At 39.2% G+C, this 24,701-nt stretch overlaps 1 protein-coding gene across 3 annotated transcripts; it reads right to left on the reverse strand.

Moving 5' to 3' along the window:
- Positions 1 to 242: 242 nt before the first annotated feature.
- On the reverse strand, positions 243 to 23,598 carry gabra5 (gamma-aminobutyric acid type A receptor subunit alpha5). 3 transcript variants are annotated; one of them, XM_046391779.1, is made up of 11 exons: positions 23,180 to 23,598; positions 22,758 to 22,847; positions 22,031 to 22,115; positions 21,688 to 21,812; positions 20,269 to 20,336; positions 19,536 to 19,756; positions 16,279 to 16,361; positions 8,830 to 8,973; positions 5,070 to 5,222; positions 4,702 to 4,913; positions 243 to 2,996 (listed from the first exon to the last, which is right to left on the reverse strand). In XM_046391779.1, the coding sequence occupies exons 3-11, from the start codon at positions 22,111 to 22,113 to the stop codon at positions 2,706 to 2,708; spliced, it is 1,380 nt and encodes a 459-aa protein (XP_046247735.1). In that variant the 5' UTR covers positions 22,114 to 22,115; positions 22,758 to 22,847; positions 23,180 to 23,598; the 3' UTR covers positions 243 to 2,705. The 3 variants fall into 3 exon arrangements, with proteins under 3 accessions (XP_046247735.1, XP_046247736.1, XP_046247734.1); XM_046391780.1 differs by lacking the exon at positions 22,758 to 22,847; XM_046391778.1 differs by lacking the exon at positions 23,180 to 23,598 and having other exon boundaries at positions 22,758 to 23,156.
- Between the last annotated feature and the right edge of the window lie 1,103 nt (positions 23,599 to 24,701).

The following is a 24,701-nucleotide window of genomic DNA, read 5'->3' on the forward strand; positions in this document are numbered from 1 at the left end:
AAGCAACTTAAATGGAGCTAAATCCTTGACAAACAGATGTGAGCCAGATGTTACCACCACAGAGACCCCCAAGATGGATTTACCAGTAGACCAACTGTAGAGGCTGCATGATCTGGATGTGCATGTGTATAATCAAAGGGGAAACGGCACGTGCAGACTGTTGTTCCATCAAGCGAGATTAAGGCAACGTTTTATCACATCAGCTGCATAAATGTATCTAAAATATACTGTAGATTCATACACCAGATCATGCTGCATCTCTCTGTGTGTATTTATCTAGATTCTCACGACAAACTGACATGACATTTATAACATGACACTTTGTATCAAAAATGTTATGCCACATCTGATATGACTAAGCAGACAGATGTCAGAGTCAGTGAAGCTTTATTTGGAATCAGGTATGCATAACAATTAAAAATGGCCCAGAGTCTTATACTGGTCATCTGCACAGGTCTTTTACAAAAGAAAAAGACATTTTAGTAAAATAGATAAATAAATACATTAGACATGGTCAGAGAGCACTGTGCTTCCAAAGAGGAAAGGGATCAGCTAAAAGGTAGGATCAGCCATATATAGAAAAGACTATTGCCAAAAGGATCAAATCTGGATAAAAAGACATCAAAAAAATGAAGGTCAAATGATCATATATTGCCATAAACAGAAGTCATTATTTATATGAGCATTATTTATTGCTTCAGATATTTGCATTTAAAGAACAGCCTGCACCTAAAATTCAATTAAACACAACTGTGCTCCATAAACTAAACATGACAGGCCAAACAAAGGGCATAAAGTCACAGGAGAAGATCACATTCATATTTAAATCTTTTACCCCAACAGTGTCTCAGTCAATGTCTTTATCTTGTTTCAAAGTGTTTTTATATGTGATGACTATTGTGATGACTCTTTGCCATGCAATGACTTACAGCAACCTGCATCTAATTTCGAGCATGAAGTCACAACTGCTAAGTTATAACTAGTTTGTCACTTCACATTAAATTCAACACTTTTACTGTGGGTATAATGTGAATGTTTGAGAAAACTACTATTGAAATATGAGAACTAAAAGTGACTCTTTAAAAAAAAAAAATCGTTATTATTGAAAAGGAGACACTATGCTATCATGTCATCATGGTCACAAAACACTTGCCTTTTAACCCATGCAATGGCAACACTAAGAAACATGGTGCAACAAGGTTTTATAAAGTTATATCATAACTCCTTCAGCAGAGCATCTGGTAATGCTGCACACTGTTTCCGTATGTGTTAAATAAACCTGATAAAGCATGTGTATGAGTGATGGAGTGGCTGTGTCCTCGTCTTTATGGCAAGCTATCATCTGACTGACGACATATCTGACTACATATTTAGTGTACAGACGTGAAATCTTCTGACAAACAATCTTCTTGTCTACTTCAATGCAAGAACGCGAAAAGGATAAGCTTATTTCCAAAGAAATGTCAAATAATCTGTCATTTTATGAAAATAATGTTGATGTTAATGTTCAAAATGCAATAACCTGGTCATTGCGGCTTTCTGTCTCTTTGACTGGCCTGATAACCTGATGAGCTCAAGTCTCTTAACTACAGCAGTTAATCATGACAAAAAGTGATCCTGTGCAAAGCATCCACATATTTATCAAGTATATTTGCAAGATATTGTATCATCAAAGCTTACAGAAACATCAAACTGATCTAAAATAATAAAAAAAAAGATTAAAAAAACATTGTATATTCTGTCAAAATTGTTAAAGCTCAAGCTATTCTGCTCTTTTCTCAATACATGGTCAATGAAGCACTAGACTAGAGTAACACCGTGTTGCTGTATATGCATAACATAGAAGCTAACCTTACTGGCTTAGTGGTGCTTTTCTAAAAGCAGGGCATATATATTCATATATACACACACGGTCCTTATACTACATACATACATACAGGATTCTCTACAAGGAGATCTGGAAACAGAAGCTGCCAATATCACTTTAGCCCAAAATCAGTCCTCATTAAGTCTCTACATAAACAAGGAAATTATATTTATGGAAAACTGGCTGTTTAAAATTGAGGAAAAAAGTAGCAAATAATTAATAAATAATAATAAAATTAATAATTTTAAGAATAATTTAAAGAAAGCTGAAAGCATGGCTTTTGAAAATGTAACTGCAGGAAATTTCAGTGCATTCATAATGAGTTATCACACTCTGAAGGCAACACATTTAGCATGGCTATTCAACTTCTTATAACAATGACGCAAAGCTCCACATGCTTGGGCCCAGCCTCGCATACCTCGACCTCCAGCCCATTTGTAAAACTTACAAAGAAAGAGTTAAAAAGGTAAAAGCCGCTTTTGAGTAATAACGCAGTAAAAATGTTATTTTGCATAGCATTTGGCCTTGCTGTACCATCATCTACCATAGACTCAAGAAGAAAATAAAAATGCCAAACGCTAAAAAGTTTAAAATAAGATAATTTGCTAGAAACTGATCAGTGACTGGAGTTCTGAAATTAGTTGAATCAAACTGTCTTGAGGGAAAATTCAAATATCATACATGACAGCACAAACTCAAGGCAAACATGGCAACATTTTCCTGAAGCAACAGACATGCAATGTTATCCAATGACCTAAAAAAACCCACATCTAATATAGAAGGACTAAGTGCTTGGCATCGATTTTGATTGCGTTCCAGCTATGGAATCCTGAAAAGCTCACACAGCTCCTTTGATCACTGGCTCCCTATTGAGATATGTGGCCCAGTACACCAGGTTGAAGGTCCCAAACAGCACTGGGAACACTATCCTGGACATCTTGTCAATCTTACTCACGCTGTTGTAAGTCTTTTTGGGGTCTGGGGCCTTGGTTTCAGAGGGTTTGAGCTGTACAGCCGTGCTGTTTGAAATGGTAGCTATGGATGCATCCTTTGTAAGATTGGTTGTGTAATTAACACCAGCTGAACAGGTGTTGTTTGGCTTTTTAGACAGAGCCAAAGGGTCCTTCTTCTGTGGAGAGAAAGAAACACATTGATTGAGCATACACACAATTCTGACCAAAACAGATGCTGCACATTCACCCAGCATTATTAAAGCTAGGGATACATGTGTGTATATATGCATACATGTGTACAAGCAGGTACTTGAAGAACAGGTACAATACTTGAATAAACTGTACTTCTTTACAGAATTTCAATGGATATTCTAAATGTTGACAAAGAGATTTTCAATTTTACAGCAAATGTATCTCGGTTCTAAATATTGGCTATCATTCTCCTTGATTATTTAATAATCACTACTACTATCAGCCATGGAAAAAACATATTGGTTGATCCCTACATTAACAGGCACAGATACACAAAAACACAAAGAGAAAATAAAAGCTGGCCAATGCAAATTGAAAGGGGGGATTAATGTCCTTGGACAATGATGAACTGGCATTGTGCCCCAATACTCTCAAAGTGAATTTATTGATCCACCATTCCTGAACTTTTACATCTTGCCTACTTCATCTCTTTCATTATTATCACACCCAAGACTTTCTCAGTCCTCTGCCTTTCTTCTCCTTCCACATTACCAGTCTTCTAATATATGGCAACAAAGAGGAGAGGAGAGAGAATGAACAGAAGTGAGAGGAAATGGAAGGAAAAGTGGAGCCACTTTGAACTGCTGTTTACATAACGTGAACCCACAGTTGGGTTTACAGCTGCTGCAATGTTAACTTCTTAATGTTACAACCTAGAAAACAGCACAGCACTCTAACATTATCTGTTTTCTATGATAGCTTTCCCTTTTTTTTTCTATTATAGTCCAAGCCTACATGCACCGACCGTTAGCTCTCTTCTGTGAGCCCACCGATCCTTTCTTCCATTTTTTTCTTCAATAAATCATTGTGTAATAATCGCCCATCTCCTAGTGCAATACAGTAACTTTTCACTGCTACTAGTTTAAAAATCATGAAATGCTGTAAATATCACATGCATCTTTGTATAATTATAATTATCCCCATATTTTTTTTTTACTTTGTATATTTTAACTGAACTGCACTCTGCACCCAGAAACACACTGTTTGCTGTGAGTTGATGAAGACCAAAAGTTCCTTGTGTGCTTATAAGAGTTGACATTGTTTTATGTCTAATAAGGGACTGTGGAAGATACTTTTTTAAAGAGAATATAAACGTTTTAAAGAATTTCCTTCAGTATTCAACAATTTCCTTTTGGATGAATAAAGTTCTGTCTAAAATGTAGCTTTTGCCATGTTCCACACAGCAGTCTCAATGAGACTACATGTGACTTATTCACATATGGTGACTTCCAACAACTACAGCCACAGATCAGTACAGGTTTATCCTTTCTCTTAGACATTCCTGGCACCTGAAGAGGACCTATTAGTAACCAATGGACATTACTGACTCAAAGACAACAATCTGCATTCACAACCTAACTAAGAGACACGATTAACAACAAGCGGATACTTTGAAAATGCCTCTTCTGCACTGTGTTGAAAAATATGGGTTAACACACTTTGACAGTCATTGTAGATACTCTACGTTATACATTCACTCTCTAGCCCCCAATATGAACTGTAACTGTGAAAGTCAAAACCCTCAAAACAAACTGCGGAGTCCAGCTTTCTGGTGCCCAGAATATAGACAGGTTTGGTACTCCGCAATGTGTTATAACATTCTGAAAGACACACACAAACAGTACCTACCTTGGGCTGTTGAGCCTCCATTGCCTTTTTCCCATCCCAGGCCCAGCTCCTCTTGGTGAAGTAGTTAACTGTGGCAAACTCAATGAGTGCGGAGAAGACAAAGGCATAGCACACTGCGATGAACCAGTCCATGGCGGTAGCGTAAGCCACTTTAGGCAGCGAATTTCGAGCGCTGATGCTCAGAGTGGTCATGGTTAGTACTGTGGTCACACCTGGCAGTCAAGAAAACTGGATCACTTTTGTTGACCAGACTAACTATTCTGAAGCACAAACTTGGCAAAAACAGGTATGTTACAGTTAATAAACCAGTAGATTGTAAACTGTGGGTAATTTCCAAAGCCTAATGAGTCAGTGTCTTCCAAACTCACCAAAGACGGTCCGCGCTGGCACAGACTCTCGGTTGAGCCAAAAGGAAACTTGCGACAGGATTACAGTCATGAAGCAAGGCATGTAGGTCTGGATGACAAAGTAACCAATCTTCCTCTTCAGGTAAAAGTGGGCCATCATCACCGTGTATTGACCTGTCGAAAACAGTAAAAGTGGAGGAAATTGCTAAAAGTGTTCACATTTTAGTTTTCACCACAACAGCTATGAACGCTATTGATGGAATAATAATAATAATAATAGGAAATTACACAGACAGGTAGGGAGAGCTGGAACGTGTTGTTTTGGCTGTGGTTGGTTAATGGGATTTATTGACAAATAACAAAAAAATAGCCTGTCACAGATAACAACTAGTGAAAATGCACTAGAATAGAAAAGCAAGCTTTTAGAAACTCCCATTTGAAACTACTGAACCGTATGCACACAAAAAATAAATAATAGAGTTTCTATCTGACAATGTGGCAAACTCTATGCTGTTTTCACCCACAAGACCATTTGTTAATCGACTTGTGTATCATTTTGTTTCCATCCGTCTTTCATTTCAAAGTTGTGGATGTCCTTGTTGACTGAGACAAGGCTGATGTCCCTACACTCAGTGACTTCTACAGCCTCTCTTACACAGCCTGTTGTTCCACCTTTGAGCTGACAGAGAAAGAAAAAGAGTCAAATGAATGTTGATATTCAGCAGTTTTACTGCTACCGTATTAGTGTTTTTTTCCCCAGTTAGAATAGATAATAGAATAAATTAATCTAAAATAATAGCAGATTTATATATTGTATTAACAATCTAAATCTCCAAAGTAACTCGTAATTAAAGTTATGAGATATATGTAGTGGAGTAAAAAGTACAATTTGCCTCCAAAACATAGTGGAGTGGAAGTACCAAGTAACAGAAAATGAAAATACTCAAGTATAGTACATGTATCTCAAAACTGCACTTGTGTATAGTACTTGAGTAAACTGTACTTAGTTGAGGTACACTCCATCACTAGTTATCCTGACCTACACCTTGGCGCTAAGATTTGTGTTCACTGCAAAAGTATATTTGTTAAAAAAATAGTTTTGATTAACAACAGTTAAACCTAATGAAGTAGTGATTCCGGTGCCTAAGCTTAGCTAAACTGGAGTGTATCCTGTAGTACTGTGGACCAGCAGATAGACCTACTAGGGTGAACCTGCAGGACAGGACAGGGGTGTGACCCTTTGAGGATGTGTTATGTGTGCAAGCCACCACCAGGGGGTTTAGACAGAAGCTAGCAGCAGTTAGCAGCTAAAATCCAAGAGAAAGAACAGCAATATATTCTGTTTTATTCGGTTTCTGATCACACAAATATGATGCCCACAAGCTCGCTTGTGTTTGCAGAATGTGCATGGTGAGCAAAAGCACAGCACTTATAACTGTTATTGTTAAGAAAGCTGCCGGGACCTTTATATGCTGTGTTAGATGTCACACCTCTCTGGCTTCCAGAAGGCTAACATGCTATCTAAAATCACACAGTGGGGCGACATAATGCTGCCATTGTTTGGTTCAGTGTGGAAAATCAAAGCTGGCGTGATGAGTGAAAAAAAGGTTTATGATGATGACACTGATGAACCTATTTGGTGTTTTTGTCCTTAAGATTCTTTTATCTCTGACCAGTTGTGGAGGGACATTCCTCTGTCTGAGATACTTTAAAAGCCATTGTTTTGTTTCATTGTGTTTTCTTGTGCTTTCTGTCAATAAAAATCTCAGTTTTGGAGTGTGTTGTTTTCATGTCTTTCATTATGTGGGTGATATGTAGTCCTTGGTGACTGTGATTAAGCACTGTACAAGTAAACTTTACCTAACAACCCTCCAGACCAGACTGCTCCTCTAAATATGAAAACATGAGCTAAGTTATTAAAAACAACATTTGTGAAGAATTCATGATATCCTGTTAATCAACTGAAGATTGCATTTGAAGGATTTTTTTTCTCAAAAATCCTGTCGAGCCGTGGAGTCTGATAAACTATAGAAAATCCACAGATGACTGCTGCTTTCTCCTGGCAAAATCGGATTTTTCTGTCTCACTAATCCCTTGTCACAATCTGCATCCTGTATATCTCTCTCTCGCTCTCCCTCTCTCTCTCTCTCTCTCTCTCTCTCTCTCCCCCTCTCTCTCTCTCTCTTTCTATGTGTGTGACTGTGTGTGACTGTGTGTTCATGTGTGCAACAGACAGTCCATCCCATTCTGTCAGGTCAGGCCACTCTTGATTGGGGACATACATCCTTGCCCGCCTGAGCTCGAACACTAAAACAGACCTGGATCAGCAGTGATTACAAGCAGGTGCACAGATGACTGACGCAGAGGGGGGTTGAAAGGGACTGGAGGAAAGTTTGGATGGTCCGTGCAATGCGGCGACAAGCATCATGTCCTTAATAAAAAGGGCACCTGTGTTGCTTTCCCTCCGAGGAATACTAGCCAGCAGCCCTGCTCTGTGCTGGCACGACTGGGCCAACCCCACTCAGATCTGACCACCTGCTGGGCTTGGAAGTGGATGGAAATCTCTGAGGTGTGAAAATGCGGTTGTGGTGGATTTTACTGTTTGGTTTTTGGAGTGTCTGTGGGGAACTGCCATTCATAGCGGAGAACAACGCAGCTATGTTGGTCAACTGGTAAGTTCAGATCAAAACCATCTGTTGAGCTTTGCCGCTTTCTATTTTGATCTGAAAGCGCTGATGTGTGTAATGTAATGAAATTACAAGGTTTGCCTGTCATCAATTCAATTCCCGTGTCTATATTTTCATCCTCTTCAGCTTAACCTGTCAGGTCAAAGGTCACCTAGTGTGAGCCCTTTGCTGAGCTATTCTTGGCTCGTTAAAGAGGGTTTGTACCTCAGATTAGCAATGCTAATTAAGGCCATGCTGGCTCTGTGTGTCTGAGCAGTGTGGGGTGGGTGCAGGGTGACACACAGAAATATAACAACCTGTGTGTTATATTGAGCGTTTCAAGTCTGAGTCTTGTTGGATTTTCTCCGGCTGCTTAAAAGCTCTGTACTTAACGGTAAACGTTTAGTTCTCGTGTATTATCTAGCATAAACAACAACTTTCCCTAGCAGATAAAGGATAAGCTAACTCTGTATGCATTACAGCTATAAGAATGCCTCCCTTCTGTAATAAACTCACCAGCAACAAGCAGCAGAAATGTATTATCATACTTCTTTACATAACAGAATTAAGCAGATGCCGCTTGCCCCCCTCCCCACGTGTCTCCGTCACAGCAGCCAGTCCCTGAGCTGTGACGTCACTTGGTAAAAGCACAACTGATGGGCCTGCATACGGATTAACCCTACAGACCCAATGGCTCAGACCACGGATAAGTGATTTTTTTTGCCCCCCCCCTCTTCTCTTCTCTGGCTGCCCCCGGAGACAGCTGGCTGTGTGTGGGAGGCATTCTCAAATCCTTGTGATTCATTCATTGTGTCTATCCAGCTTGATTTGAGAAAAAAAAATCTTCTCACAACATCTTTGGATGGCACACACTGTAATAACACAGAGCCGAATAATAGGGCTGAAGGGGGCTTAACATCCCTGCTCCTGCCTGAAGCTACTGTATGACTGGTGTTGTAAGAGAGGAAATAACCGAGTGATACAAGATAATAGAGGGATTAAGCTACGTGAATTCTAGTTAAGGTGTAGATGGCTGTCGGGTGTAAGGTACAACGTGTTATCTTATTCTGAGCCCTGGTCGTCTGGGGATCAGGTGGTGGTCTGCTGCACTGTACCTCGGCTGGTGTAGATGTCCTCTGTTCCCGCAGTCTGACCAATCAGATGATACTGATTGAGCCGAGAGCCTTCCTCTGCCACCACCACCGACTTGGCTGCTCCCTGAGTCCACGTGTAGACCACCTCCGAAACTGGATACGCATCTGTTTTAACAAGACAGAAAGATGTATAAACTTTGCTTTTGCATCTGCTGCAAATTCAACAGTTAGATTTGAGCAAAAATGCCAAATGTCCACGTGTTCCAGCATCTTAAATGTGAGCATTAGATTTTTTCGGTTGTCGTACTGTAGATGAAGCTAAACTGAACATTTTGGGTCTTCAGGACTCATTGTTTAGAGCCACACACCTTTTTGAGATTTGCAAAAGCAAAAGGCAAACAAAAAATTATCTTCAGATTAATCAATAATGAAAATAATTGTTAGCAGCGGCACCAGAGCTTTTCATTCTTCTGTTTAAAATGTGTATATATCACTATGAGAATCCTTCTTCTGTTTTAATGTGACATGAGGCTGCCCAGTAACTACTGTGAGGATAACATGATTATGTTTGATTTTTGGACATCAATTAATTCATTCATTCACGGACACATGTGTGCCAAATATTTTCAAAGCAAGTTCTAATTATTTCCTACCTATTTTCCAATGTACCTACCTGCTTGACGCTTCATGATTAACAAAGTAAGAAGACATTTGATTTAAAATATTTACAGCACATGTTATTATAAAATAAATTGATGTAGAAGGTTTATAAAATTGCAGAATTAGTAGATCATTAAATTGCAATGAAATACAGACAATTAACAGTGGCAGCTGTAAGCAGTCTTTAATTATTATAAAAATCATAAAACAGATGTTGGACATGTGGGTAGCAGCATGATGGGTCAGCTTGTAATTGTAGGGTTGTTGGTTCAATCCCAGGCCCTCCTGTATACATGTTGAGGTATTCGTCAGCAAGACGCTGATCCCCCAGCTCCTCGTCTATGTGGGGTCAAATTCAAAGTCACTTAACATAAAGTCTGTCTAATGTAATGTGGGGAATCAAAACAAAATCATGTGATTATTTCCTCAACAGATGAAACTGGAAAAAGGTTCACTTCCCATCAGACTGGGATGTTTTACATTCAAGCTCCCTATGAGCTTTTGTTGTTATCCCCTCTCAAGCAAAGATGAGTTTGTTAAATGGCATTTTACGTGATTACAATTATGTAAGAGTTACGTTTCAGCCATGTTAGTTTTCAGGTGCAGGTACACTGTCATATTCAGCTCCCCCTGTGAACCTGGTTACCATAAAAATCCTTACATAGTTCACTTGTGGGTATACAGATAATACTTGTTAGTGGGACAAAAAATTACAAGATACAATTCAAGATATAAATTCACAACAACCATGACAATTGAGGAAAGCTTTTCAGAGGTGTCCACAAAGTAAATACAGTAGAAAGGCAGAAACTAGTGTCTTACAGACCTCATATAGCTACTGGAGCAGCATTTGCTAATGAATCTTCAGAAGCATCACTCAGATACTCTAAACTGTTTACATGCTGGTGTTACTACAACTCAGCGTTACTATAGCTAAGAAATGTGGCGTGGCTATGAGAAAACACTTGACCTTTTACCCACTTTGTTTCATTACACAGAGATTAACTTGGTGTCACTGTTAAGAGCTCGTGTTTGGATCTGATGTAATCAGTTTGAGCGTATCACAATATGCAGATGTTCCTGATGGTATGATGTTATGTGTGAATGTTGGCACAGTTTGGCAGATTCTCAGTTGACATTTGGAATTAGTATTTTAGTGGTTTGTTGGCTGTTGTGTATGGGGCACGGCTGATAGCGAGCCTTGGATTGTGTTTGCTTCTTCCCTGTGCTGATGTACATTTCTGAGTACACGCTGTCTGTCACTCGTACAAGATCATTTTGAAAACAAGCAAGCCCTGCAAAATACAAAAACACTCTCACTCGCTAATACTGTACTACATACCACACACTTGCTGTAGACACACTAAATCTGTGTGTGGTGTGTGTGCGTGTGTGCGCGTGTGCGCGTGTGTCTCAATTGTACCGCAGTGCACTGTCCAATCTAACAGTATTGCACTAATCCAGCAACTGTGGTGTTAGAAGACTTCACAGCAATTTAGATTGACCCCAGTCAACCAGTCTGTGGATTATCGTCTCAAAGACACTCTGCATTGTCTCAAACAAGACTTTGTAGGACCGAGTCCCACGAGCAGTTGAATTTGTTGTCTTTTACAAACACACATCACTTTCACTTGTCACTGATTCTTAGCTTGCAGTTATTTTGCAGAGTCCAGAGAGCTTTGTCTGCAGGTCAGGGCTACGCTCTGTACATGGGAAGATACAAGATAAATTACGTAATGGCTTAGCCTTTCATTGCCTTTAAAGTATCACACAAAAAAACTGAACTTAAAACCAATGTAATCAGACTGAGGGTTACATAGTAGTTTGGTCAAACATGTTGTTGCTCCATTTTTGACAAGCTGTGAATGAGACTTTTGTATTTTTTGATTGATTTTAAATATTCACTAAAATGAAATTGAAACACAGGAGTGAAATGATTTCAAAATCACAGCAACACACTGTAAGGACCTTATTTTAGACAGGGATTAACATTTTGTTGTTGTTTTTAAAAGACTATTAGAAGTTGCTTTTTGAGATAGATAGAAGAGACAGATGGAGACAGGTTGCCAAAATGTTAAGACTGTCTGTTACACTAAATTCTAGGAATGTCATCTTATATACAACATTGACCTTCAGAATTTTTGCTAAGTTGACTAAGACACCCAACATTTATCATACGCCAGTCCTTTGTAGGTTGCTGCCAGTTGCCTGGCAATCTCGGTGACGACAAGACACTGCTTTACAGCCAGGAAATGGTCCAGCACAGGATGCCCTTTCAAACTATACACTTTAATGTGGGCCAAACAAACAATGTGTTAATTAATGAGCTATAAAGGTGATGGTAGGTGGAATTGTGTTCTCATCTAACTCATGGCAATCAAGTGTCTCATGATGTGATACTAATCTTATAATACGCATTGGAAAAATAAAAGTACATGAAAAAGTACATGCAAATGAATCAGAATATAGGATATGTAGATTGACACATCTGTCTCTTTCAGACTATTTTCAGAACGCATCATCACTTTCTGAGTATGAGAAAAAACACTCATTAATCTTAACGCGTAAACTTCTGCGAGAAAGCTTTTTTTTGCCGTTTAACCAGACAGAAATCTCACAAAATTTCAAAATTTCACAAAAATGTTTAAAGGAGCGTTTTTTTAAATCTGTCTTAAAACAATATGAATACATAGCCAGAACTGAGCAGTGTGACCTCTGAAAGCACATTTGGACAGGATCTCTTCATGGTCAGTATCAACAGGAGTGATAACAGGAAGCGAAGGCTTAACTGATCATATGTGCACTTGGCAATTATTTTAAGATAGATTTGAAAAATAATGAAATTGGAATGGGTCTTTCAAGTCACACTATCTCACACTATTTCTACTAACAATTTATATGTGTCACACATGCAGACTCACATACGTCTCATGCCTGATATGTATGCATCCAATTCCAACATTGTTAAACAAGTTAAATGAAATGCAAATACTGAAGAGTGGAATGAACTTCCTGTGACTTGAAACAACACACAGCACAGCAACAATAAGTGTAAGTGCTTTGGGCTGTTACGAGCTTGTTGATTCAGCTTTTGCAGAAAAAGGAGCCTGTGGTCAGTTTCAATTCACATTGGGTATAAAAGAAGCCGACAGTGACCAGTCTTTTTACAGTCATCATCAGTCTCCATAGTAGCTATTTTTTAACCATTCTTACAGTTTAATCCACTGCTTTACTTTCCATCTGCACGCTCTGTATTTTTTTTAATTAAAAAAAAAACAAACAAAAAACAAACAGGTCTGCATACATTGGCTGGCCTGCCCCTGCTCTAGCTTTATAGAAATATATCCACACTTCCCTAAATAAGGGTTTCAGCAAATTTACCTATCAAAAGTGGTGCATTATGTGTAGTCAGTCTAATTCCAATACAAAGAAGTCTACAGTCTACCTTTAGCTGAGAGACATGCTTGATTGATTGTTCATCCTGAAGACAAATCAAACATAACTGTGAAGAAATGGATAAAATAATAATAATAATAATAATAATAATAATAATAATAGTCATTTGTTTTTTATGGAGACCACAATAAGTATCAAAATCTCTAATTCTTTGTCTTAGTGGTACTCAGTACAAATCGGTTCACAAGCCAAAGTTAATGTAGGTACTCTGAATTTGCAGACACACAGCTTTTTCCCAGGTCCCTGATTTAATAATGACCAGCTCTGGGCCCTTTTCATGCTTTCCTCCATTCTCCCACTTGTCAGTGAATAGTTAAAGCTCTCTTTACTCCAGCTGCTAAAAATGATCTCGCATTCCTGCCCATGACTTCTGTCCAGTCATTAAGTGCATAGAAACATGCTGCTTAACAAGAAATACAGCCCCATTAATGGTGGTTTATCTGCATAATTTCAGCATGAGACACACATTAATAAGATGTGATTTAAAATAAGAAATAATTTACAGAGTCAACAGGCTCAGAATCTGATAAATGACACAGTCTATTTACATTTCAGGTCATTCACAGATGCTTTTCTATTCATTTTTGTGATGCAAGCTATTATTTCAGCTACTGTATGTATTAGATGGGCAGCAAAAACACAGCAACACGTAAGCATTTTACTGTGATATGACCTGGATATGATGAAGGCCAGAACAGCCACAGAAGTAGCTTTATAAGTCCTATAAATATAACAGAGGCTAGAGAGCACCTTGTGCTGTGCTACAGTAATAGCAGTAATATCCTAAAATCCAATCAATATAGAAAAAGAGAGAAACACAAAGAGAATATATTTGTGATTGCAGTATGTGTTCACTAAGAGGTACATACCGAGTTTGTTTCAATTTCCAGACAACAGCACTTAATATAACACAAAACCATACAGTAGTAAGTACAGTACAGTGTATTTTCGGATAGTTTAGAAGGGTTTTCTTCACCAACTCCCTCCTTTTAGTCTCTTTCTCCTCTCACTGTGTGTTGCTGTTTGCCTTCTTCTCCTGGTGCCATTTTCTTTAGATGTCAACTGTCAGTGTAGTAGTTTGACATTTTCCACCTGTTTGTTGTTTTGCCGCAGTTTGGATGAGAAGACTGATACCGCACTTCTAAATGTAGGCCAGACTAAGCTAACATCTGTGGGCTGTAACTTCAAATGTAATGAACAGGTATGAGAGTGGAATCGATCATAAGTATGAAGAGAGAGAAAAGAGAGAAAACTATGGAGAGATGTGGAAAGATTAAATGAGTACAAATGACAACATTAGCACAGTAGCAAAGCAGAGACAAAATGAAAAGGCAAGAGCAAATGGGAATGCACTGTATACCAAAAGCACACCTCAGCATGCCAGACACCATTTACTTTAAGTGTGTAAATGAATGCAAAAGACCATCACGCCAAAGATGCAACTGCATTCTGTCAGCAATGTAAAAGAATCATGAGGAGGAGGACGAGGCTGATGATAGCCGAGCTCAGTCCATGAGAGGTGATTAACACAAGAGCAAAGGACAGGTCTACTGTAGCTTTGAAAGCCTTGAGCTCGTGGATGAGTGCTGTCCATTAGGTCAAAGGATTAGCTAGGGTTAATGGAGTCGGAGAAAACAGGATATACTGTACCACAGTAACTTTTACAGCTTATAACCTTCACATAGGCGGTACTTTTGTGGTGACATTAGGTTTTTTTAATTCATTTTATGGTCAACAAAGTATTCTTGAGTTATCATCCTATAGTTTTTGTTGGATACAGTGCACAGTGCATTTTGTTCACTCCCCTCTCTTGTAATATATAATGCTCTCATACAGCTTATAGAAGATCTTTACATGAAAATACGGCACATGCATCTAAACGCATCATAATGTAAATGGGTCAAAGTCTGAGAAATATGAACATAACATATCATAATCATGTCAAGGAAATCAATTATCAATTTATGATCCATTACATGTATATTTTTTAAGTTTACAGCTTTTTAGGGTTTTTGATGTGATAAATAGCAGCCACGTCTCCATCCACATGTGTAGCACAAATTTTAACAATAAGTGAATTGTTGTACATTTCCATCCATGATTTCAAATATAAGTTGTTCCCCAAGTTTGTTTCAACATTTTGTTTTTACTGATACAACAACTTTCATAATCTCTTTTTTCAGTATTTTGAATTTTTTGCATAGTTTTTTGCAGTTGTTAGAGCACAAATTGAAAATGCACACAAAAGCAGGTGGAATATAAAGCACTTTGCATGTTTGCTGAGCTGGGTATAAATCACTGCACACAATTGACATTGCAGGGATGAATGAAGTTGTACTGAACTGAATTGAACAGAACTGATTTAAAGAAGGTGAGTCACCTGTAATCTCAGTTGCACTGAATCTACAGGACACCTGGTAAAGATCTGTATTTAAACTTTGTTTAATTAATTCAGGGCAGGTTTTGCTTTTCCGGGCTCCCAAATAAGTTAATCAACATCCGATAACTTGGTACTAAGTACAACAGCTGATGTAGCCTCAGTCAGTTGCTTTGTTTATCCCTATCCCAGGTCTCAGCTGGGGGTTGAGGTGAACAAAGCAGGACACAGCATATTGTAGCTCCGCCTCCAAGCTCAGAGAGTGTTGAGGCCCTCCATACGTCAGTGGCGGGGAAGACCTTAAATGCTAATCTTTAGCTTACATGACTGGAGCTCCCTAGATATTTTTGGACCTGCCGAACTGTGTGAGGCTCCTTAACTAGCTTAGAAGTCATGAGGAAGGCTGGACACAAGCCACAAGTGTGGTTTGCTGTGAATGTGGAAGGTGTAGAATTGGATTTTTAAAGGTTACCTTGGTGGTAAATGTAGGTTTGGTGTGTGTGTGTGTGTGTGTGTGTGTGCGCGCGCGCGTGCGTCTAGCTGTTTCCACTCTGTGTGTTTCAGATATTTCCCATTAAATGTAGCTGAGGCAGTGAAGGGTGCAGGAGAGCAGCCCTGACATGTTGATTAATGGCTTAATCAGCAGCAGTGTGTCAGTGTCTACATGGCTATCTTCTGCACCGCCACAACAATAGCTTTGTACCTGAGGGACATGGGCTGTCAAACACACCCGGGTACATCCATCCCCACATCCCCTGTATGGATAAAGACACTGAAACTGATGCCATGTCAAAACTACATGCTACTTTTTTCACTAGTGACCTCATGTATTTTTAGAAAGACTATGGAACAATTTCAGTGCTCATGTGTCACTGGTGCCCGGGCTATTGACATGAAATATTTACTCTGTACCTTCCCCTGCCTTATTTAACAGTGTTTCTCATTGTGTGCATTTGCTCATGTGTATGTTTACTCACAGCTTCCAAATTTAAGGGGGCAAGCATGGGCGTCCATTGGGAAATCCTCCAGTTGCATGGGGCATTCTGCTGATATAGTGAGTCTGAAAGAAGGAGTCATGCAAGTTAGAGAGCAAATAACTTAACTGATGACATGAGACATCATCATCATCACCATGTTTATAAATGAACGTGTTCTCTTATTATAAATAATTTGTTTTATTTGTGTTGTGCTTCATTTGTACAGAGCCATTAACCAATGAAAATCCTAGTATGTCTTCATTAGTCTGTCTCAGATATAACAGCAGAGTCAAATGTAATTTTCCCAGTACAACGCAATAAACAACTGAGCCACAAGAGGGACCCATTAGGATCCTATCTCGAAAGAATGATGCAACCGTGTGTGCAAAATGAGCTTTAGGAAGCAATAGAAGATGGTTTAGTGGAGTAAGGCTGCCCCCTGTCTGTGGAATTGTGATAAAGCACAAGTAAAAGCTTGATTGGGAACAAAACACCGAAAAAGCAAGCTCATCTAGCAGGTATAATGAAAGAAAAGTACCACACACACAAGGGACAGTAACCACACAGCCTTAGCTAATGCTGCCCTCTGCTGGACAGACTTGAAATAGTCAGAGCTGCTGTCATCACCATGGAAACCAGCACCCAGCCAAACAAAATATCTGATGCCAACAGACAAAATAGGAATATGCAACACAGACTGGCTGCTAGACATCTACATGTCTACTTTGTACTTCTACAGAGAGGAAAATATATATATATAGTATATTTCTCCCCTGCTACATTCATTTTACAGCTGTAGCCAAGAGTGACTCTGCAGATAAAGATTTAACATACAAATCATGTATCCACCTTAGAAAATATGATATAACGCTGTAGGTTAAAGAGCCCCAAACAATTACCAGCCCAGTGACGGGTCTTTACCAAGCCTAACTGTGCAGAGATGTGTTGTTCAAACTTACAGAGCTTTAAAATTTGGGGAAAAAAAATCTGAAATATTTCTATCTGAATGATGTTGCAGACTTAAAAAAAAAAATGAAGTTTGGGTTTTAATACTGTACTGTAGTGTTGACATTATATAGAAGAGTTGGACCAAGCTTGTATATGATAATGTCAGACAGTGTGGAAGAAGGCCACCGTTAACAAGGTGAAACTAAAGGGGAAAAATTCCCAGTGGTGTAGATGAAGTAGCTGAAATAGCTTCACCCATAGATTGACCCATTATGACATGACATTAATAACTGCAATGAAATAATATACATAATAATATACTACTGTAATTAGATACCACAGTATATTGATAATACTTATGTATTCTGACTCAAGCAAATTTAAAGTGTGTCTCAGTGTGGGTTTGGTGTGGTATTCTGTGTGTGGCTACCTTATACTGACATTATCTAATAGAACGCATAAATAAAACCGAAATTGGCCACAGAGGAGGGATTTCTGTTTATTAAAGGCCATGTGCTGGCTCAGCGGTTTCAATAAAAATGTGCCCCACATCAACATACGCCCGCCTCAATGTGTGAACAGTGAATAAGGGGACAGAAGAAGAAAGAGAATAGAATTCCTGATGAGTCTGGCAGTCATTATATTATCCTGAGTGTGGTATATTACACAGCATCACATTACACTGTATAATAATCAGTCTTTGCTTACTGGTCTATTCAGTAGGTTGGTTTTATGTCCTGCGTCACTTTTCTGCACTGCATTATGTGTTTGTGTACTGCATTCAAAGTGTCCCTTTGTTATTTATCTTCATTTCTGATTCCAAAGCATGTTGCATGTCTCATTTACAATCCACACAGCATTTGATTAATTGATTTTTCGACTCACAAAAAAGTAACTGACAATTTCATAAGAAATAATTACTTTATAATGTTTCAAACCCTCATTTGTGAGGATTTAATGCTTTTTGCTGAATGTCTTTGGGTTTTGGACTGATGTTACGTGGGAAAATAGATTGAGTGATTAATCAAGAAAACAATCACCACAATAATCAATAATGAAAATAATAATAATTATGTTTATTTTAGTCACAACAAAGTCCACCACAAGTATTTGCTTCTGTCCAGTTGGCTGAAGCTCAGTGAAGAACTACAGGATGACAGTCAGGTTGTCCAGGTTAGTGAAGCTTTGCATAGCTCAGATATTTTGTGAGCAGCATGACTAATATCTACAAAGGGACTCTACAGTAAATGGACAGCACAGAAAGGCTTTAATTAGTGAAGTCAAATATAAGGGGTCGTGGCTCCTTAATAAATCATAACTACCAATACGGACAGTACAGACCAGCAGATAAATCATCATTGTAATTTCACACAGGCGCGAATTACGTTTCAGATTCCTAGGAATTTATTGTGATCTATTGTGCATTACAAGTGTTTCTGAAACACACCGCACTGGAAGGCCTGGATCGAAACTCTGCCTCTCCTCGGAGAGACATTTTCATGGTACACTAGCTAGGGAGCGCTACTTCTTCTCTGAACAACCAATGTAGGAGAGTAATGCATGCATAAAATGTTTCCCTAATAACACTGTTCCCAGAACACAAAAGCATTAATGGGCCATCGTGAAGCCATTTCTAATGGCTTATAGTGTGAGCAAATGTACTGCAGATTTGTAGCAATTTTAAAGCCAGCAGATCAATAGCAATTTTTGACATGCACTAACGTCCATTTCCTCCAACTTCCTCTCTTATTATTTGATTTGGAGGATTTATTGTTCTGAGAGTATAATGATACTGTCATGAAAGTGGATGTAAATGAGATGCTTCTATCTAAGATATATATCTTTTGCTGCTGTGATGTACGATGCACCACTCTGAGCAATGGATTAGACTGCTGTCTTCCTGTCAAAGTAAGGGTTTCTGTGATGAGGCTACATAGTCGTTTAGTGGAGGAGGAGTGAAAACCCAGTTCTCTGTGTCAGAGAGCTCGGTCAAAGCAAACATTTTGAGCTCCTCTGACCTCCAGTTTACAGTACGAGGACGACATGATGATGCATCGGTGCACCACTGAGACATGTAGTATGAGTGTGTGGGCTGTATTAGTACAGCAGGGGTCTTAAAAACCATTACTAAACAACAGACCGATGGATGATTTAGTCATCTCTCCGTTTCTAAGTGGATTACACAACGTTTTTAAACCTCACCTCAGCTCTTGAGATTCTAAGTTTTAGTTGTAAGACTGATTGGAAAAGAAATGTTTATCCTACCAGGTTCCTGAGTGTGATTAAAGGTCAGCCGTGGGAGTGCTTACCTCATGGTGTACAGCAGAGTCCCATCATCTTTCAGCCGCAGGAGCTTGTTAGGTGTAGTCATATTATGTGCAATGGATTTCTTCCCATTGAGGAAGAAGGTGTCCGGAGTCCAGATGTTACTGGCCAGGAGATTATTCAAGGCAAGCATCTGCATGGGACCTTTAAAGCAAAGTCTTTCATCTTTCCAGCTTTGACGGAAGAACACATCAATAGTGTATTCCTGTTGAAAAAGAGACACATTACAACACACATAAACTGTTTAGTTCAATAAATATTGCATATTTATATTTATGCGTGATGTAATAAAGAACTACTGCTGTTTTTGTCAGCTGAGGGTAAAAGAACACATTATACAAACAGTATATACTGTACATGCACAGTGTGCTGCATGTTACACGCTACTGATGTGGACTTATTTTGTTTGTTTTTATGAAATATCGGGATATCATTTAAAGCATTTTTACTACAGCTGTATTGTGGTTTTCGATCTTACATGATAACCTGTGAGACAACACTGAATGTACTTAGTGTGTGTCCATGGGATTTTTATTTCATATTACATACATATATATATATATATATATATATATATATATATATATATATAAATACACATTAGAGAGTTATGTGAAAAAATTCATTCTGTTAATAACATGTTTCAAATGAATGCAGATCTTTTGATCCCTCACTGATATAAGTGGGAAATGTAAGGTAATAAAAGGAGCTTTTTACCATTTCAGTGTCAGAGACTGGACCAAAGCTTGTGACAAAGATGTTAGTTGTGATCTCTGTCACCTTTTCTGTGGAACAAAAGAATATTATGAATCTTTACAGTACAGTTATACTTTGGATTATTATCCATAACCCTAATGAAGGCCTTTTCTGTGACATCATAGAAATGAAATGAAAACAAACCGAACCAAACAAAAAAAAAATCACCCACTGGAAGAAATCAGTCACTTCTGGTCAATCAGTTATAGACAGCCAGATTGGGCACCAAGTTACAACACATGAAACATATGCAGGAACTTTTTAAGTAAAACTATGTTTTATTAGACCTGTGTTTGTAGTTATTTAGAAATAACAATAATTGCAGCGTAACTTAATTTAGTATTCACTGGCACCAGTGGTGGAATGTAACTAAGCACATTTACTCAAGTACTGTACCTGAGTGCAGTGTTGAGGTACTTGTACTTTACTTTAGTATTTTCTTTTCATATCATTTTCTACCTCTACTCCACTACATTTCAGTGAGATATTTTGTACATATTTTGCACAAAAAGCTTGTAACATGTGCTGCTTTGGTGTAAATTATACCACCAAAGTGTGACCAGTACAATTAGATGATTCATCAGTTAGCTGATGGCAGAAAATTAATTGCCAAGTATTCTGATAACTGTTTAGGTCATTCTTAATTTTCATGGTTTCGGGTTCCAATAACTTTATTTTTAATAATTTTGACATTTGACCTGTTGTTTGGACAAAACAGTCTTTGTAAAGGTGTCACCAGGGAATAATTGTGACGTCATTCCTCACTATTTTCAGAATGTGAGCCCTGCCTCAACCAACTACAGCAGCAAATACAGTGGAAGAGAAACATTTTCTCTGCTGATTGTGTAAACCAAATTCAGTATCTTTTCATTTCTCCTTCATGATGAGAACTTTTCAGTTGTTGCCTACTCTGACCTGCATCTGCTGAGAACTAAGGAGCTGCTGTTTAATGACAGGAGTAATGGCTTTGTCAAGGTCACACCAGCATGCTGTGTGCTTCAGACTGCTGTCATAGTGCCACTAAATCATTCTTAGAGGAGATGTAAACAGCCGATAATGTCTCTTTGCCAAAGACTTTATGAACACAGACACATTTCCCTCATCTGGAACAAGCAGAAGACAGATGTTGCGGTGCATAGCATTGCTCTCTGTGTGGACTGAAGGGATCTAACCACACACGCAAAGCTATCAATACAGAGGCTGAACATCTTTCGTCTACACTCAAAAGTACAGGGCTTTCTGTGTTAGTTGTTATTAGACAAGACACACGTCCCAGGACATTTTCATGTTGACATGATCAGTTCTCACCTAGCACATGAGAGACTGTTTTAATTACCACAATGGCCGAGGTGTAGAGGTTCGTATGTCAGGCAGGCTTACCTCCCAGTCCAGGGCGGAGTCTGTTGTCATAACCATCCAGCAACCCATCCAGGATGCGCGTGAAGATGGTAATGTTGTCATTTAACTCAGCCTCTTTAGGAGTTCCAGTTACATCCTGGGAGAGGCTGCACTCAAGCAATTTCACACAGAGACGTAAATTAGAAAAACGACAGACGAAACTCTTAACGTCTGAGATAAAGTAACATAATCTAAGACAGGCAAGCTTACTTTCATTAACAATAAAGTTAAATTTCAACCTTCAAATATTACAGAAACCGCATTTACGTACAAAAATGTGAATTATTGAAAATGTGTCTTTATTTTACAGGCGTCAGTTCCTTACCTCAGACGGCAGGTGATGCTCACAAGCAGAATGCAGACCCACAGACGTCTCATTGCAAAGCTGTAGCACATTCCATCGCCCATTCCTGAAACGAGACATCCACACTTGTTTAAAACTACAATAAGTGCGTTTTTTTCTATCTTCAACTAAAGCAGTATTGATGGAATTTATTCTTAGAATTACTTATCATATGACCTTCATTGCAGTAGCAGTTTCAATGAGGAAACTAAATAATACATACATTTCCAACATAAATAGATACAGTATTGTAGCTTAATGCGAACAGCTTTTAGTAGGCATTAACTAGCAGATAGTAACGGCTGGCCCTCACTGCATGTCTTTGGGTGTAAACAGAGCAGTAAATATTTATCACTTCCACAAACATTTTCACTACTTTATCACAGAAACAAATGCACAGCAAAGTGCTGACAGTATCATAATACCCAATGCAGCAATCCCCGGCATTCTGCCTGTCTAAACACTACAGGACAACATCTGTACTACCTGCAGATGTTGGCTGATGTCTGAATAGAAAAAAAAGCTGATTATGCAAAGTTCCTCTCTCTTAGATGTTAGGACTCTTTGTTCTCCTCGTCAGCTCAGCTTACTGCAAGAGCCTCGGTTCACTTTCACTAATTAACCTTCCCTAGAAGTTGATGACTTGTGACAGCTGTGCTGTATTCTCCCCTCTTCTGAATACAAAGCTAAAGGTGTGCAGTGCCTCTACCTGTACACTGAATATCTCCCCCCCGTCCGAGATTCTGCACAGGCACAGCTGTAATCCTGCAATCCTCCCTGCACCTCCTGCAACTGGACTCTTCACATACAGTAAATTCCGTCAGTACTGCTGCTGCAACGCATCCCCTTCATTCACGACTCACTCATGCCCTCGCCACCCTACATGCCGACTAATTTCCCTTAAGCAGGACGGAAAGTGTGAATCCGGCTTTCATCACCACCGTCCGCAGCTCTTTAAGTCTACAGCTCTCCCGGTGCAGGTCCTCCCCAGGAACAGCAGCAGCTCGGGTACACACTACTGTATTCTATTCTCCTCCAATGCCCACACGTCCCACTACAATCTCGTCCTGTACGCTGGCCTATAACAACGCTCTGCTGCACAGGCGCTGAGCCGCATTTGCCAAAGCTTACCACACAAGACGATGCGCAGTCAAACTTCTCCCAGATATCTCACACGCAGATCGCACTGTTTAGTATTTGGCATCAATTGTGAAGAACGTCACCTCCATCCGCGCACTGTAATTGCATATTGGAGAGCGAGAGATGGGTGGAGAGAAAAGATGTGGACTAATTTCACTGTCAGCGAGGTTTATTTCGCCCCCAGAGCGATTAAAAGGTTGGCAGCGAAAAAAATAAAGGCTTCTCAACACTTCTGCTGACTGACCATCCTTTGGTTTGGTCTCCGAGGAGCTGTGAGCACACAGCAAGCTTTGCAAAACATCCAATACTGTATCCAAAGGCAAAGCACAATGTTAATAGACTTTGGTGACGAATTAAATAGACGAGCGTGCAGCGCGGCCAGAGAAGCAGGAGGATATATGGCCAGTGAGTAGAGGAGAGATACAGTAGAGAGATGGGGACACAGATATGGGAGGGGGGAGACACGACAGAGGGGGAGAGAGAGAGAAAGAGAGAGAGAGAGGGAAAGAATACAAAGGAATAAAGTGTCAGGAGTAACAATTAGAGGGATCTCCACCACAGCATGAACCTTCAAAGATGCTTTATCAGCAAACTACAGCACCACAAAGCATCACAGCCTGTGTATTATATGTGATGTTTTAACTGTGCTTTAGTGCTATGAGGAGCAGACAACCATACTGTATAACCTAAACTGCCAATATGCACAGTGAGGAGGTGTGGTGTTAAACTGTGCCATTTTTACTGCTCCCCCAGTTGTGTGGAGAGTATGCACTGATCCAGTCCATCAGCTCCGTATCAGCCTGACACTGACATTATGAAGCAGATCAGCTATGTGACAGATCCCCAGTACAGTAAATGTGCCTGTTATGCTCTGTTCGTTTGCTATGGTGAGCGCCTACTGCATGAAGTGTGCATGTGACAGGCGGAGTACGATGTCCAGCCCTGAGTTCATGAGAGAGATCATGAGATCGGCTATCAGGTCGCTCTGATACCATTACCAGCACTGAAACTGCCTTTTAATCCAGCCTAATATATGGATCGGGTATTAGCAAGTCACAGTCTGATACCACCCTATTTATTTGGACCAAAACAGGAGCTTGCTACTTTCCAGTAAAACTGTATGCAACTTTATAGATAATTTACTTCACAAATAGTGTGAAGTAAAAAAGTCCTGTGGTATTCGTTCTCTGTATGACTGTGAAAGAGGAAGTTGGATCGAGCAGTGTACAACCAGTGCTGGGTCTCCTTACTTTACATGAACGTCATCCTTTTTATTCACTTTCAATAATGCAGCCTATTGTAGTCCTGACTTAAGTGGGACACAAACCTGAAAAAATGGAGTCCTAATTCTTTTTTTTTTTTTTGTTAATGGTCCAGATTGCAGGAGGAGACAATATGTCACATATGTCTGCTAGCAGCAAAAATAGATCTCTACAGTATATTTCATCATTCTGTGTTCATCTCCACCTGGATTAAAGTCAACTCACTTCCAAATGAGTCGGTTATTGGTGCT

The sequence above is a fragment of the Scatophagus argus genome, chromosome 6 (genome assembly GCF_020382885.2).
Source record: "Scatophagus argus isolate fScaArg1 chromosome 6, fScaArg1.pri, whole genome shotgun sequence".
Classification (NCBI taxonomy): domain Eukaryota; kingdom Metazoa; phylum Chordata; class Actinopteri; family Scatophagidae; genus Scatophagus; species Scatophagus argus.

What these genes read in the sequence shown, in the direction of transcription:
- gabra5 (XM_046391780.1), bottom strand. Translation starts at nt 22,113, where the DNA reads ATGGGCGATGGAATGTGCTACAGCTTTGCAATGAGACGTCTGTGGGTC. An exon ending in ACTCCGCCCTGGACTGGGAG is followed by an intron (nt 20,337 to 21,687) that starts GTAAGCCTGCCT and finishes TTTGTTCCACAG; the next exon opens with AAAAGGTGACAGAGATCACA. An exon ending in CCCCCTTAAATTTGGAAGCT is followed by an intron (nt 8,974 to 16,278) that starts GTGAGTAAACAT and finishes TTGTTAAAACAG; the next exon opens with ATGCGTATCCAGTTTCGGAG.